This window comes from Haliotis asinina, chromosome 15 (assembly GCF_037392515.1).
Source record: "Haliotis asinina isolate JCU_RB_2024 chromosome 15, JCU_Hal_asi_v2, whole genome shotgun sequence".
NCBI classification, from domain to species: Eukaryota; Metazoa; Mollusca; class Gastropoda; order Lepetellida; family Haliotidae; genus Haliotis; species Haliotis asinina.
In genome coordinates, this window is record NC_090294.1 from 10,981,537 (window position 1) to 10,999,721 (window position 18,185).

The window sequence follows — 18,185 nt, forward strand, 5'->3', positions numbered from 1 at the left end:
ACTTGGTGTGAGGCGACCTGGGATCAAACTTCTGAAATCATGGGATATATGCTTTTTATGCTACACCGTGGCGGTGGTTCTTTTCACTATGATGTCACCACCACCACAGCCTCCTACTGCAGAAACCTTTCAAAATTTCACACTAGACCACAGAACCAGTGAGTGAACAATAATCAGTGGTCCTGTCAGTACTTTACTGGTCCAAAATAACATCTGTAGATTTACTCACCTTAATACTATTATATTCATTTGAACTATTGATATCTTTTACAGTGACTTGACTTGATGGGTGAATGTGAATGTAAAACCGTTTCCTGTTTTTCCCATGCACGTCAGCTTGCAAATATTATTCTATTTTAATCATTGTTAAAACATGCAATTTCATTTTATTATTTAATGACAATTTTGATTATTTAGATGAGGAAAAACGTCATAGTCACCAGGACCACAGTACACTTATCATTTTGTCCTTTTGATTTTTAACCAGCGTAAATTTCGCACACTCCTGGGAATTTGATTTTTTTTTTAGAACTGAGTCATGAGAATTTGGCTCAAAACAAATTTTTCAAGGTAAATATGTCTATGGCAAACAGCCTAACAGAAATAGCAGAGAATGACCCACGGGATCTCATAGGGAACATCTTTCCAAACTTGGAATACACCTCACTCCTTCTACATTCTTTAAGACAAAAGGCAGCAACACATTACTACATATTTGTTTATGTTTATTACACAGTAAACATAACATTACAAGAACAAGATTTTTGTATGAGTCAAACATCACTTGACCAGTCTGTATCTTCAACAAAATCCAGCGTTTTACTCAAACGTTTTCCCACTGAATTCAGACAATTGCACAGTGAAATGTTCAAGATACCTCGGATGTAAATGTACAAAACAGTACGCCTCTCTCATATGCAATCACACTTCCACACACTGAGTGAAGTAGGGCTGTATAGATACACTTTGTGGCAATATAAAACTCCATGCTTCAATATTTATAATTCAACAATAATAGTGGTTTGACAACTTGCATGAATACATGCTTACTTACATTTCACTTTTGATGAAGCTTGATGCCAAACAGCAATCATGATTCAAACCTTATCCTACAAATGCCAATATTTGGACCAAACCATTTTCTTAAGACGATTGCTGCTCTCATGTTCTTAGCCGAAACTTTGGAAAACAGACAATAGCTGAAGCAAAAACACTCCAAGATGGACGTTTTTCAAGAATGCCAAGTCTCTTTATCCACAGTTGTGCACATATAGGAGTTGTCTCCCCAGGAAATACTCTCTTCTTTGACTGTCAAAAACTGTCCATATTCTGACATTCTCTTTACATATTAACACACAAGTTCAAGGTGTGAATCTTAGATTGACAGGAGACAGTCTGCCTAATGGGTTAAACTCATTCCTCTGGAACTGATCAGGGAAGATCGAGGTGAAGCTGTCATCCATCTGGGCAGTGGTGGCGCCATGCTTCAGATTCCGCAGCTCCTGGATCTGTTTCAGTAATGCCTTTGCTTCCTCCCGTTGCTGAAACAAGTGAGTGAGTGTGGATTTACCTTGCTTACAGTAATATTCCAGCAATATCACAACAGGGAACCACACAAGTGTGCTTCAGTAATATTCCCCTGGAAGCACTAGGAAAGGCCTTCATATATTGTACTCGTGTATGGGAATCGAACCTGGGTCTTCAGTGTGACGAGGGGATGCTTTCACCATTAGGCTACCCCACCACCAGTGCAGAAACAAGCTAAAAAACACAGCACATCAAACCCATGGGCCCCCAGGGACCAGTGAAAAACATCAACTGAACACCTCAATGTTAATTTTGAATGGGTATCAGATCTTACACTTCAGCCAACCTGTGTGAATCAAATGATTCGAATCTTGCATCATGCTGTTTTCCCTGCAGGTATTGTCATAGTCGCAATGGTGTAAGTCACTTTCTTCGTATTCACAGGGAATACGTTTGAATGTTTTGTCAAAGTTTATTGATTGGAATGTGAGGCAAATCTTTTTGTGGCCATCACTAGATTTTGCAGATGACACAACAAGGAAAACAGATTTAGAGTTAACTCTCTTCCATCGATTTGCATTCGCAAAACATCGGTAATTTCCATCAATCATAAGTGATTCAATGTTATTCAAGATAAAGAAATACTACTATGAAGTACTTTAAAACAATGACTATGTTTTACAAAATGGTTAATAACACTACGCCAAGTTATTTCAGTAATCTTCCTTTGCCTAGAGTATCAGATGTCACTTGTTATAATCTGCGCAATGATTCAAATCTGTGAATTATGCTAGGTCCCTTCTTCCAGATACCGTTAAATATGGAATTCATTACCAGTTGAACATAGAGTGTAACCAAGCTTATCAAGATTCAAAAATGTAATTTCAAACGATCCTAATATCTGCAGTAATTTTCAGTAGCAGATTTTGTCAGATCATACATTCTTGTCTCTAGCTTGAATGTAGAGACCTTAATATGCACACAAATATGTAAGATTTATCCCTCCAACATCATCTTACTCTTGTGGCCATACCTATGAAGACTCTGCTCATTATTTTTTTTCATGCACCCCTTATGGTGATATATGTCAAACGATGTATTTTTATACTAATGGGTTCAATTTTGTTAGGAAACCAAAACTGTTCCTCAGTAGAAAACTAAGAACTTTTAATCTCAGTGCACTCGTTTATAATTTAACAGGAAGATTTGATCGAAAATAATTTGTCTGTATGACCCTCAGAGTCAGGCATCTAACTGAGAAAGTCGCAGTGGCTGAGCGGGTTAGACGGCTGACTTTGTGTGCTGGCGATTAGGTGTCTGATTCTGAGGGTGCAAGTTCAAATCCCAGATGGGACTCAACCAAAAAAAAGTACTACAATTCATACTTTACAAGGAAAGTGCAAGAATGACATATGTTAGCAATGGTCTCCCCTACCTCCGTGAATTCTATACACTTCTGTGCAGTGATGTAGGCTTCGTCCAACTGGGCTGTTTTTACATAGTAGTTGGACAGGTACTTGAAGGCTGGGCCAAGTTCCTCAGTGTTGTTGATCTGATAACAGAGCACACCATTAGATCAGGGCATTATCATTGGTGCAGGTTACTTTGAATTGCTTTCAGATTATATAGTTTTGTAATGTGACTGAGTATAAGTGGATTACTGTCTTGCCAGGCAGGCTGGGACATACAACAAAAAATACCTTATACTGTAAATTACGAAATTTTTGTGAGCATCATATTTCTGCCAAAATTACAAATTACTTGAGCATAAAAATATCACAATAATATTTGCTGGTCAAACGCAATAAACAATCGTTATCACTTTATTATTCACCAGTTCATATAATCAACAAGATATCTATATATTAATTAAACAACAGCAGCAACTTGAGGGAAGACTTATTACTAGCATTACTAGTACTCAATGTCACATGTCAAACATGGGTTACTCAAACAAAGGTTACTCAGCGAGTATGTCTGATAGTGCAGAGTCTTTAGATAGTGTTTGATAGGCCAACAAACCACTCATTGAGCATGGACAGGCTTCATCTGAGATCAGCAGCTTTGGTGATGCCATTGTCTTTCAAGTTTTATGCTTATCTGGCCTATGCACCATGTGTTGTTTTTAGGAAGACATCACTGATTGCATACACACAGTAGTACTCTACTGAACTCAGTTCAAGATTAGGAACAACCTTTAATATGTGATTGGATTTATCTTTAGGTAGAACTTTCAGCTGCGATTTACTTTTGAGAATAAGGCAATTCGCGTATATATCATGAAGCAAAAACGCCTCTTGATTGCCACTCGCAAAAATATTGTGATGTAACATGATCAACAGTATACAACAGCTTCTTAATCAGTTCACATGCATTTTGAGAGGCCGTTTTCGTCAGTGAGCAATTTAATGATGCATTGTTAGTTACAATTAATATTTCAGCTGTTTGATGGGTTTAATAAATTGGGTGTTCAGGCTCTTCACCAAGGAGACTGTGTTGATTCATCTAGCTCATGCATGGAAAGGTGTACTGCCAACATTACAGAACTGTGCTTAAGAATCATGCACACTGTGAGAGTGAGTAGCTTACAGGAAGATAGTTTCAGATCACAGCCATACATACCCCTTGCCTCTCTGCCTGTGACACATATTCATTGTAGGCAGCAGCAGCCTGATGTTCCTCATTCAGCTTCTCATACAGTCTGGTGGAGAACATGCATGATCCAAATATAACATTGAGATGGGTAGCTTACAACGGTGTCTTAATCACATTTTTTTTAAAAAAACATGAAACAAAACAATAGAGTCTACTTTCCAGTTCTAATAAACTATTCTCCTACACAAAGTCAGTTCATTGTTGAACACTACACTCAGCAGTATTCCATCCATATTAAGGCAGAACAGACAAACGAGACATGAAGTACAAAGATGCACAAAGCAATCTCATTGTAACGTTTGACCACTGTTCTTATGACCAGCAGTTGTTGCATTCATAGCCCTAATGATTCTTAACTTTCATTTACGCCAATGTGTCAAAAATGGGCTTAAGAAGTATGTAGAGCTACAAACGTTTCCAGAATAGCTAGACAGATCTGATCCCCCAAGAGATGAAGTATAAGGGGAGGTAATAACAATTCTCCTTCTAAGGAAAGATTGACTTTTAAATTCCAAATTATTTCCACTGATTTTGTACATAGTTACTGAGTTCTTACTTTGCCAGTTTGATGAGAGCCATGCCTTCAACGTCCCCGATGCTGTTGGCCTTCCAGAAACACTTCTTGGCTTCCTGGAGACGATCCAGCTTCTCATAACATTCACCCAGAGCAACAACCATCCGTGAGTCATTTGGTCTAGAACAGCACAGAAAACTTTATACATCACTACTGCTACATATAGAACTGACGAATCCGAAATCCTGGATCCAGATGGTTAAGTGTGGCATGAAATCAAAGCCATTCACATTCTGACCTTTCTGTTGTGCACATAACTAATAAGTCACCCTGTTTAACATTGATAACAGACACACTACCCTGTCTCCATGTAAGGCAGTCCTTGTTTCATCCACTTTATGCCAAGTGCCAGGATGAGTAATAATAAGTAACATCTTTTATAATATTTAGGGCTAGTGTAGATTATGTGATGGCCCAAAACCAGTGTACGAGAGCATTTATTGTGCACTAGCGCAACACACACTTTCATTTATTTTCTATAGTCTGCTGTAAGAATAACTAACCAAACTTGTCAAGTTTTCTATAAGGAAAACTGTTTCAATCAGCAAGGAAATGTATCAATACCATGTAGCCTGTGAATAACTCCCCCTTTTACTTCCATTTGGTATTTACTCCTCAATATTTGTTTTGGAGTGAAATACCCCTGAGTGAAATTAGTTATCTGGAACCCTGGCACCTTCATAGAGTGTCTAGCAGGAGAGCTCAGTGTTGGTGGTTCGATTCATGGCTGCATCGCAGCAAAAGATGTTTACTGATACAGGCCAGAGACATTGTGATAGTAACACTGTTTATGGGCTAGCTTTTAAAGAAATTGTTACCCGAACAGGGACTAGAAATACTAGTGGAGATCATTCTCAAAAAGCTCTTCAATCAAGACAACCATCACTATTCAAGGTCATAAGATTGAAAGTGTAGGACTGAAACCATATTATGACTGGTTTGGTTCACTCATGTAAACAAATCTGACTCATATTCTGAGACAGTTATGTGTATCTTTCACTTATTGATGTGTATATATGAATTATTCAAGCGTAATTTATGCAGATACGCATCTTATCTGGTAAACTGAGGTGGTTCTACTTACCGGAGTTGTTGGGCTTGTCTGTGGTAATACAGGGAGTAGGAGGGCATCTTGAGTATCTCATATGTCTGACCAAGGCCATACCAGGCTCGGTAGTCACGGTTGTTCACCTCTGTAAGAAAGATACCACTGATTAAAAATAATAATACTCAGATATAGATGCAATGATAGATTGAGCATTGTTTTAAGCTGCCTTTAGCAATATTCCAGCAATATCATGCTGGGGGACACTAAAAATGGGCTTCACACACTGCATCCATTTGGGGAATGGAACCCGGGTCTTCAGCATGACGAGCAAACGATCAATCCACTAGGCTACCCCACTGCCCCTTAGGTACAATGAACACTACTAACATTGATATCATTTCAAGTCAATGAAGGTATAAAGTGTAAGTTTATTAACTGCATTTTAACCTGTATGTTTCATAAACAAGGCATACTTAATGTTAATGCATTTTCTAATATTGTGATATCCAATTTGAAATATTGCTCCAAACTGTTTCATTTCGACAGCACTCAATCACGTAATCATGAATAACTTGAAATCTCATCTAAGGTCAGTAGTAGGGAACAGATTTCACAGAGCGAGGAAGTCATTTCTGTACTGCAGTGTGAAATTCAGAGGTAGAATTATATCTGCCACATTATATAATTTTTTATAAACCTATTAATCTCACCAATGGCTTGTCTGTATGCCTGTATGGCTGCTGATGTATTCTTCATCTCCATAAACTCATGACCAATCAGAGTCCAAGCTGACAAATAGTGTGGGTTGAGCTTCAGGGCTCGTTGGAAGTAGAGTATTGATTTCTCCCGCTGGGAACGGAGTGAGTAATAGTTTCCTGGAAAATAGCACCCATATGTCAACATATTGTACATCACAGTACTATGACGATGTTGTCTGTTACATCTTGTACTACAGAACCCAGTTTATCCTGACCTCAAATACCATGAAACCTTGCTAAAAACAAGATATTAATGTGAAGCAAAATACAAACTACAAACATATGTATATTACTTTTCTCTGGAAAACTGGTCTTCAGAAGCCGGCAGTGGACTTCAACTATCCAACACTAAAACATTCACACTTTTGTATCTGTTACAGCAGGGCAACCACATTTACACATGTTTGTTTCACAATTCAGTATTGACAATGATTGATCAAAGGGTATCAGGTGATCAGGTAAAGTAGTTACATGTGTCAATCTTTTATTGGGCAATCATTGTTACTTGATGCCGAAGTGCAATCTCAGATGACAACTTAATAAGTGAACAACCAATGAAACCAGTGATCCAGAGTCTGCATGGTACGTTGTATCACAGTCAGCATAACATCAATCTGTTAAGGTGCAACAAAAGGGATAAAGAAAAGGAACGAAATTCTTACAACATACATAGGTATCCCATATGTGTGGACAAGCATGATTAAACTGCACACACTAAAGGAATTGTAACAGACAAAAGAGTGAGTGAATGTTTTGTAGATGGATATGACAAAACATCCCTGCTGTAATCCTAGAAAAGCTCCACACATTGCAGAAGAATGGACAATCACACTCATGACATTTCAGAAGCAAACACTTGTACCTCACCATCAGAAAACAAGAGTCATCAAAAGATGACATATCCCCCAGGCCCCCACATATTTGAAAGGACAAATCATCTACAGTTACTTGATGTATATTTAGACTACGGTCGAATCATTTTCATGGAAATCATGAGAAACATAAATGCCATATATCTGTAAAGAGCAAGAGGCACCACTTCAAGATCTGTTGAAAGATATACATGTAAAACGGTTTTTGAGTTGTGTTGTGGAAATGAAGCCCATCCCATCCTTTGAGACTAAGACCGAACTGTTTCCATGGACACAACCCCTTCCCACAAAAATGCCAAAATTTGTAAATAGTAAAAGACACCACTTTGAGGTCTAGCTCACATATCTGCCATGTTTTGCAGAAAGATATTAAGAAGTTTTCGAGTTGAGCTCCGGAAACATATCCCATCCCTCCCTTTCGAGACTATGTACGAATCGTTTCCATGGAAACGAAGAAAACTATAAATGAGCTAGCTTGATAACCTCCAGACAAACTGGTAGGTTGACTGACACATCAACCACATCAACAAGGGAGATAACCTCACCTACAACACAGCATGTCTCCACCCTGTATTTGTCAATCTCTGTACACTTGTGTGCAAGGTTGGCCATCTCTGCTTGCATGTCCTACAACACAATTGTGAGGTGAGGTGAGGTGAAATGAGGTTTAACGTACTTAAGATTATTTTGTTCATATGACAGCATGCATGAGTATGTATATGTGGTTGCTCGTACCAGTCCAGACTTGTGCTGGTTTTATAGTGCTACCATGCTACAGTTTAAGATCACATGCTACCAAAAATTCAAACATAATTAAAACACAATTATCACCTATTCATGACATATAATATACATTGCTGCTTGTAAAAATCAAATAAACAAAATTATAAGCATACAATCGTGATTCAAAGGTGTAATATTTTTCTTTTGGGCTTACTTCCCGTGAAACGAAGCCCTCGGGAGATCGAACCCAGTCATAGAGGGTGGGTGTGCACTTAGGTGTAAAGAAAGCTTCCAATTGGCTGGTTCATTTGCTGATATGCACGGGGGCATGGTGGGCGAGCTGGCTAAGGCGCCAGGCTAGTGATCCAGCGAGGTTGAGGTTTCGGGATCGAGCCCACCTGTGACCGGGTGTAAAACCCTTGGAGTCAACTTTGTGTGCAGACTCTTTCAGTGTTGTCACAACCCCGAGTGTACAGTACACAACCCTGTGCACTTAAAAGAACCCACAAATCCGTTGGTATATGACCAGATGGTGGCCACATGAACACGTACATACACCTAATTGCGGGTACAGCAACGTGCAGTAAACTTGGACAAAGTGCTGTGACTATGTGTCCCAGTCCACCCAGCTGTCAATTGGGTACCTCGTTGGGATGAGAGAGCCACAATAAACTCGGTGCGCCTAGTGGCAGCAAGAGTTGTATACTCCCCAGGGAGTTGAGATTGAAATACGATATGCTGTTGAGATTGACATCCGGTGATCGAGGGGAAAATACCAGCGCCTTGAGCATGCACTAGTGCGTGGATATGTGCGCTATATAAATATCCAATCTAATCTAATCCAATCTAATACGCTCAGGGCTCATTGTGCAGAAAGATGATCTGTTTGATGGGCATTTCAGAAGTGTGGCAAGTCACAAGAAAGTAAGATTCTTTTATTGTACTTGATGCATCATATCAGTAAAGATAAAGATGTGGCAGAGACAGGACTCAATTTACTTTGTTTATGGCGTATAGCCTGATAGGTGTTAAGTTCAAATTGCATGTGGTCAATGATTGAAGCTGTGTATTGCATAGTGTCTTTGGCAGACAAGCAGGCAGACATATAGGTGTCAATAAATCAGATACTGAGCTTTTTCTGTGACAGAGGATGCTTACCACAATAAACAAGTTTTTTTATGTAACGAGCAGATTACTTACATCCTTGTGTACAAAACCAAGATTAGACCACTGCTTACAACCTCATAATCTGGGCATGCACACTGTTTCAAGATCCTCGGGCAGAAATTTAGTGAATCGCTTGAACTCTGATTTCGCGGGTCTTTTTTTAATCTCTTTTTTTACAACTTTATAGGTTGAATTGACATTCTTGATGATTTGTTTCGGTAAGTGCATACTGAAAGGTATCAGAATCTGCAAAGTTGTGTTTTACATTGCATGTGACCTTTAAGCATGAATACCACACTCAGACAAATCATACTAATTCCAAACAGACAAGTCATCATTACATCGATTAATGGCAAGCACCAGGCATTTACCACCAAACACCATTTTAAGTCTTTTGGTATGACACAGCTGAGAATCAAACCCATGACCTTCCGCTCTCTGGGCAGACACTCTAACTACTACACCATAGGGGTGGTCATAACACAAATGTACTTGAAACAGATACTGAAATGTGCAGGTAGTGTGAAACAAAACTGTCCTCAATGACTCTGAGAACAAAACCATCACAATGTTCAAGATACAACCCATAATGACCAGTCCAGGTTTAGACATGATGACTGTTATCCTGTGTGAAGAGTGAAATGGAGTTAATGTCGCTGTCAAGGGTATTTCACTGAAATGTGACTTGCAATACAGTGTGACTGAAGATGCAGGTTAGGATTGGTGGCCAGGCTCACTTACTTAGTTGCCACGTCATAATATCTCGATTGAGTAGACTGACTCAGTGAGCTGGGTTTTAGGCATCTTTTAGCAACAGTCCAGCAATACCGCAAATGGGAACACTAGAAATGGGCATCACATAGTTTACTCATGTTTGGAATTAAACATGGACCTTTGATGTGACAGCCTAACTCCATAACCACTAGACTACCACACCACCCCTGACTGAGTAGATCTATGCTTACTATGTCAGTCATAGGAACGTCTTTTCCAGACTCAAACAGTCAGACTGCCATCATACATCTGGAACATTGCTGAGTGCAAGGATGAACAAACAAACATATTAGCTCGACACTTGTCCCAACAAAGGTTGAGAATCAAGTTACAGTTACCTTGACATACAGCAGGTTGGAGAAGATGTCCATATTTTCCACTCTGTAAGGGTCTATCTTCTGCAGCTCAGTGAAGGCTGTCACAGCCTGGTCTACATCTGTGCACAGAAGGGATTAAAATCACACTGGAGGACATTCATACTTGTAACAACACTATAGTCTGTATGCAGTGAAAATGCACCAATGAAGTTCACTTTAAACAAAAACGTAATTCGAAAAAAGTGACATTAAGACTGCAAATCCCCATAATTTTTTACCTTGCCAAGTCGGCATTTAAACAGCAGAATTTCATTCAACTTAGGATAAAAGTTGTTTAACAAATGATCAGTTTCAAACCGTTGTCAACATTGGTTGGTACTACAAGGGGCTATGGACTTTAAATGAAAAGCTAAGAACAAGTAGTTTTGGTCTAAGTAAACTGTCATCAAGAACTGCACATGCATTTCTTTCACTGTTCCAACTACTGAGCTTAACCCCTTGTAATACAAACCAATAATTGCGATTTGAATCCTGAATTGTATTATCACATAAGAACTCACAACACACTGGTATGCAATTGTATGGTTGCATCCCTTCTATTAACTCTCAATATGCTCAAGTTCCAAACAAGTAGCAAGTCAACATGTCTTCAGATATCATATAACAATGTCTCTTAAGAAAAAATCAAAAGTTCAAAGACTGCTAAAAATATCCATGGAGTTTTGATGACACACTGTATGTACCTCTCATATTGTGATAGGCAACAGCAATCTGAGAGACAATATAGTTGCTCTTGCTGAAGCCAGTTGCTAGGAAGGTCTGATAGACAGCCAATCCTTCCTCGTTCAGCTGCAGCTCCAGATAGGCATGAGCCATGAACAGTTGTCTCACCCAGTGATCTGGTAGGCTTAACGACGACAACTGAAACATAGCAAAGGCTTCAAATTCTTCAAACATTTCCATTTGCAGGTCAGTGTAGTACAATGACATATACACACATCTGCAATGTGTTAAACCCATATCCCGCACAGTCAACTACAGCCAACTGATCACTCAAGCCTCACATTGCTTCCTGGGCAGAGGCAGATCCAAAAGTGGGGTGCACACCTTTACTTCTCCATCTATCATTTCCCCCTAACCTTTAGACTTCATGATTTATGTACATCTCCCCTTCTCCAAAATCCTGGACTCGCCCCTGGTATTCAACCATGGGTGACTGTGAAGGGCCACAGGGTTAACAATCGTATAAACATCTCATCCAACCAGGTACCCATTGACTGCTCTATGAGTAGAGGTAGACTTCAAACAGTCAACAGCTCAAGGAGACATGGTATGCATTACACTGATTTCACTGATGATCAACCAAGGAATCAATAGTCAGGGATGGCAACAGGTGAGAGTGATTTCAGATGAAAATAATCCGCATATTCACAGAAAACTGCCATCCCTGTACAGTCCTATAACCTCTTTACTGTCATAGTGTAACTTGATTCCAACTTGTCTGACATTGCAGTACACGAGATTAGTGTCAATAACATAAAGTTTGTTGTATGATATTTCCAGTGATGAAATCATCAGTTAGCCATGTGTTGACTACAAGGTTCCCTTAATCCAATGTTTAAAATGTTTATTCAACAATCTCAGCTAAATGGCTTCTCTATAACTTGTCACATGCAAAACATGTACTCAAAACTATTAATGAACATAGCATAACTACATTACTCAGATATCAGGCATACTTTTGCTCTTATATTTCCTACTAGGCATGATTGTGTTTGAGCATGTTGTAATTTATGTAAATCAGCATAGGAAAGTTTTCTGTTTCATTTACTGAAGATACTGGACATGCTTTTAGTGTAAGAGTTTTGTGATATTCAATAATTCATGACTGAACATGACTTCCCTACCGTCTCCCTGTCTGTGATGAGCATGGCCAGTTCCTGCCAAGCCCCCCAGTGCAGCGGCTCTTTATTGACAGCCTCCACAAAGATATTCATTGCCTCCTTCTGCAAGTCCAGCTTTCTTAAGACCACCCCATACCTACAGGAGATAGTGGATAGTGACAATGACAAAGGTGAAAGGTTTACATCAAACGATATACTAGTAATATATCACATCGGACATAGCATACATCATGTGGTCAACTGATCACTGTTTATACATACTAGATGACATTTATTCTATACATTCGTACATACCAGACTCACATTTCTTAGTTAAGCAAATCAAATTGTACAACCAATTTTCTTACAGGTATAAACCGAAGCCATCTAGTTCCTTGTTCACGTTCTTCTTGCTAAGGTCAGTTTTCAACACCTTCAGATTCTCATTGTCCACTGACTCAGATGGACCTGCATCAACAACAGAAATCATGTGACCAGGGCAAACACCGAGACAACATTAACTTTCCATCTAAACTGGAAAGTATATGTCTTTTAAACATGCTAACACACTCAGAGACTGTAGTGATTTTAGCATAGACTCTATGAAAGCAGGTATCAAAGTGCTTTAGGTGAGTATACCACCCATTTCACTGTTGTGTTAATATATCAGTGACCCTTATGTTGTCCTACAGAGACACTATATAAATTATGATAATTGTGAATGAATAGTTCACTGGAAATACTCAAGATGTTTTCAAATCTTACAGATACCTGCATTGGGGTTCATTCTGACAAGAAATCTTTAATCTTATTGCTTTCACTGTGCCAAAAGCCAAGACACATTGGAAACCCATGATGACATTCAAAATACATGATAACAAAACTGTTGTCTATCATGTCTTCATAGTCATCAGTCGCAGAGACGAGGGTGAGTTTAGTTTTATGACGCACTCCGTAATATTCCAGCTATATGGCAGCGGCCTGTAAATAATCGAGTCAAGACCAGACAATCCAGTGATCAACAACACGAGCATCAATCTGCGCAATTGGGAACCGATGACATGTGTCAACCAAGTCAGTGAGTCTGACCACCCGATCCCGTTAGTTGCCTCTTACGACAAGCATAGTCACCTTTTATTGCAAGCATGGGTTGCTGAGGGCCTATTCTACCCCGGGACCTTCACGGGTCCTCACTCAGGGACTGAAACTACCACCTGTTTACTACAGTATATACCTATAGAATCTGATGCATTGTCGATCTTCCTCTTCTCATCAGCCAGGTATCTAGCATACATATGGATGAAATAAGCCTTGGGACTGGTGCACTGTTCCACAGCAAGGGCAGCGCGGTCATACTCCTTGAGGTCAAAGTATGTGGTGGCCAGTGTGTATTTGTCATACTCATTCCAGTGGTCCTGACAAATAAACCAAATAATTTTCCTGGAAATATTGGGGCTTGCACTAAAAATAGTACTGAAACTACTGCCTTTTTTCTTAACTTAAACTAGTTAAAGTGTTACCATTTTTTGCAAATTACCATCACCATTACCTTTGGCCCGAGTTTGTTGTTGAACACATAGAATATTATCCAGTTTGGATATATTGAAGAATCCTCTAAACATCCAAGGATAATGGGTGGGTTGGAGTAGTCTAGTGGTTAAAGTGTCTGCTTGTCATGCTGAAGATCTGAGTTAAATTTGTCATATGGTTATGATGTATTAAGCCAAATTCTGGTGTCCCCTACCATGATATTGCTGAAATATTGCCAAAGGTCCGCAAAACCATACACACTCACTCACTCTTCCCTTAAACCAGCAGATAATCCAAACAGGATCCATGGCTTGGAAGTAAAAGAAGCTTCAGGACAAAACTTTGAAATAATGAAATTTTGTGACAGGAAACAAGACTACAATCATAATGATATGTTGTTTAGTGGTCAGGAGGACAAAAGTTTAATTCCTGAGATCAGTAGCATTTTGGGTCACACATTCAAGTGTTTTATCCTCATCTCCCAAATCTACCACTGTATTACAGTCTATATACTGCACTGGGAAGGACTCTTCATCATTACCAGTAACAAACCATAACCATAACTTGTGGGCTAAAACAGTTATCATGGTTATATATTCAATGACAACACCTGACAACATATTAACAAAACAAGGATTTGTAAAATTGGATTTGACTGCTGCAAAAGTTTAGCTCCCATATAAAACCTTTTGGAAATCAGGTTAGTTGATCCATCAGATAGAAACATTGTAGAGTATAAACTTAAGACAATAAGATGTGATCATTCAACTTGTAAACTTGATCTACCTGATGATCTGTCCCTTGCAATGATTGTACATCAACTGACACCTCCAAGGCATGGGATAACTCTGCAGCCCTGAAACAAGAAAAGTCATTAACATTTAGCAGAAAAATGGGTCACAGGTCATTTTTTTTTTTAAATATTATATGTTTACACTTTTTCAGTTCTTTCTTCTCATTTCCAACACAAAATAACAAATGATTGTGAATGATGTATACCATAATTGAGGTAAGGTGTTAGAACCTGTATTATTCATTACATTTATCAATGTCCTGAATAACATGACCAAATTTTTGATCACTGAAACTTTTATTGTCTTATATATGTATAAATGTATGAAATGGAATAATGAAAATGAATTACAAAAAAACAACAAATGCATGCTTACTACAATTATTGTGTCATAATAACATAATGCAGAGATCATTCCATACAGAGAGTAAATATATATCAGATGGAGATCAACTCACAGAGACCATATCCCAGTGTTAAGGGTTTTTGACGGTATAAGACAAAAACGTAATTTTTATCTTTAATATCATTTTAAGTTTTGATTTTGCTAACCATGAGTGATAAAGGTATATTCATCTATTTCACAAAAAAGTATCATGTGCTTCCAACAAAAATAGAGTTTATAACATCGTATAGGCGACACTGCAGTCGCTTGTCACATCCGGGTATATTTGTATGGGTTTGCGGCGGTGAGCCATACTTTTCCCTCCGCACTGCGAGAGAGTGTTTTGATCATGTGGCTTCCCGTTTCATACATAACCTGTCACTAGCAGACGACTGATCTTGTTGAATTTTGCACGCCATTTTTTGTTATACAGGCAATTGATTTTGCATCTGAAGTGGTATTAACGATCGAGGGTAAATAATATATTGTTGTTTATTTGCTCTTTACATAACTTAATTTCTTGATTTCGATCGTCAGTAAGACGTCTCACGACAGGAACTGGGCATCCGCCCTACCGAGGAAGCTGTTTGTGCACTCCAATCGCGCACATACTTCCTCGATATGGTGCTGGCAATGCAATCGTCGAAAGATATGGTGCTGGCAATGCAATCGTCGAAATCACCAGAACGTCGAATTCAGCTCGCTTTGGGATATAATATGGTATCTGTTTTAAGTAAAGGTTTCTTCATGTATAAATTGTTGTTATCTTATTTGGCAAACCTGTCCTTTGGTTGGCTGGTTGGTTTGTTGTTTATCATTGCACTCAGAAAATTTCTCTGGACCAGACCAACAGCATTTACAATGATCTACACAATTGAGATATAATGGGTGCCAGTCAAATCGCCCCAGCAACAAAACGCCCCAGCAAATTTGGTCAAATCGCCCCAGATATTTGGTCAAATCGCCCCAGGTTTGGTCAAATCACCCCAGGGGGGTAGTCAAAATGCCCCAGTTTATTCAAAATGGTCTGATATATGCCATAAATGCATGGTTTTGTCAACTTCCATACTATATACTTCACATAATATTATGTGTTATACTATTAGTAATATCCCATGCCTAGGTAACACCGTAATACCAATTATTTGGTAAAGAGTTACAATCTGTATAAAACTTCCATGTTACAGTCTTCACGTGATACTATGTAGTAATGTTTCTGATAAATATTTAACTAGTAAACTGATAAGAGCAAAAGTAATATTCATGGATAGACAACACTTATAACACCAGTTATTTGCATGTTATCTATGCTTTTGTAAATTACAAGAATTAAATGAAAGGCTTGTAAAGATTTTTTTTTGGCTGTTTTTTTGGTTTGGTCAACAAGTATGGTATAAAAACAATAGTCATCAGAAGATGATATATCCCCTAGGCCCCACATGTTTGAGAGGACAAATAATCTGAGAGTTACTCATTGTGTTTTAGACTAAGTTTGAATTGTTTCCATGGAATTCATGAAAATTATAAATGCCATACATCTGTTACCAGCAAAGTCACAATTTCAAGATCTGTCTCATATATCTGCCAAGATCTGTTGAAAGATATGAAATGGTTTTCGAGTTCTGCTCTGGAAACAAAGCCCATCCCTCCATTTTGAGACTAAGTCTGAAACGTTTCCATGGAAACCGTGAAAATAATAAATCACAAAAAACCTCTAGAGAGCAAAAGGCACCACTTTGGGGTCTGCCACACATATCTAGAAAGTTTTATGGACAGATATTAAGATGTTTTTGAGTTCTTCTCTGGAAACAAAACACACCTCTCACTTTTCAGACTAGGTCCGAAACGTTTCCATGGAAACCGAGAAAATATTACATCACAAGAACCTGTACATATCAAAAGGCACCACTTAAGGTTCTGACTGATATACTTGTATCTACCAAGTTTTGCAGGAAAATATTGAACGGTTTTTGAGTTCTGCTTCTGAAACGAAGCCCACCCCACCATAAGACTAACACCAAAATGTTCCATAGAAAAACAAAAAAAACAACATAAATGCCAAAAAATCTGTAAATAGCAAAAGGCACAACCATAGGCTGAGATAACTACATCTATCAAGTTTGGTCTAAAAACACTGAACGGTTTCTGAGTTATGCTCCGGACAGGACAGGTTCCCCTATACCCTTTACATGCACCATCTGCAAAGAGACACCGAGGGAAAGCAGTCCCATAGACCACTCACTTCATGGACGAGTGGACAGCATGATGTTATGATTACACAATGCCAAACAAACAACTATGCATTTACAGCATTTACAATAAATATTTTATACAAACCTTTTACTGTATTCAGATTGTAATTCTTTACCAAATAATTGGTATTTCGGTGTTACCTAGGCATGGGATATTACTAATAATATAACACATAATAATATGTGAAGTATATAGTATGGAAGTTGACAAAACCATGCATTTATGGCATATATCAGACCATTTTGAATAAACTGGGGCGTTTTGACTACCCCCCTGGGGCGATTTGACCAAACCTGGGGCGATTTGACCAAATATCTGGGGCGATTTGACCAAATTTGCTGGGGCGTTTTGTTGCTGGGGTATATAATGACATGTGGCAATCAAGTCAGCGAACATGACCAACTGATCCCATTTGTTGCCTCTTACGACAACTTGAGCTAATAAAGATCAGTTCCAACCGCAGATCTTCTAATCCGGGTCCTATCTCGAGGTGTTTAATACAACCTTTTCTGTGCATCACTTATGGTATTAAAGACAGACTGACCCTTGGGAAAGGTCTGTCAATGTGCACTGTAAGCGTACATCAATGACAAATCTGAATATTGCATGCTATATTCTACCTACCACATCCAAAGTGTACATTGAAAACGGATGCAGCTAATGTTAAACTACCTACCATTTAGCACCATTGAGTAAACGTCGTTGAGAACATTCCCTGTGTGCTATGATCAAATCTCTCTTCACTTTCGACAAATCACATCTTGTAATATCCGCCATTTCTAACTCGATCTCGTAACTTCCGGCTTCGGGGATCCATAATTAGTCTTTGTTTAATCACACATCCGAACTGTTGTTATAGACAAAATACTCAAATTGAATACATAAATAACTAATACAAATATATCACATAACGAGCATTTGAAATG

The 18,185-nt window shown here is 38.6% G+C and overlaps 1 protein-coding gene across 1 annotated transcript; it reads right to left on the reverse strand.

Moving 5' to 3' along the window:
• Positions 1 to 707: 707 nt before the first annotated feature.
• Positions 708 to 18,106, reverse strand: LOC137265488 (cell division cycle protein 23 homolog). Its single transcript, XM_067800897.1, has 14 exons — positions 17,936 to 18,106; positions 14,615 to 14,684; positions 13,533 to 13,713; positions 12,667 to 12,766; positions 12,323 to 12,455; positions 11,159 to 11,336; positions 10,437 to 10,534; positions 7,980 to 8,061; positions 6,515 to 6,679; positions 5,841 to 5,949; positions 4,739 to 4,876; positions 4,150 to 4,228; positions 2,963 to 3,079; positions 708 to 1,541 (listed from the first exon to the last, which is right to left on the reverse strand). Exons 1-14 carry the CDS (start codon positions 18,034 to 18,036, stop codon positions 1,362 to 1,364), a joined length of 1,731 nt encoding a protein of 576 aa, XP_067656998.1. The 5' UTR covers positions 18,037 to 18,106; the 3' UTR covers positions 708 to 1,361.
• Between the last annotated feature and the right edge of the window lie 79 nt (positions 18,107 to 18,185).

What these genes read in the sequence shown, in the direction of transcription:
- LOC137265488 (XM_067800897.1), bottom strand. Translation starts at nt 18,036, where the DNA reads ATGGCGGATATTACAAGATGTGATTTGTCGAAAGTGAAGAGAGATTTG. An exon ending in TCATCACAGACAGGGAGACG is followed by an intron (nt 11,337 to 12,322) that starts GTAGGGAAGTCA and finishes GCTATGTTTCAG; the next exon opens with TTGTCGTCGTTAAGCCTACC. An exon ending in AGTGTATAGAATTCACGGAG is followed by an intron (nt 1,542 to 2,962) that starts GTAGGGGAGACC and finishes CACTTGTTTCAG; the next exon opens with CAACGGGAGGAAGCAAAGGC.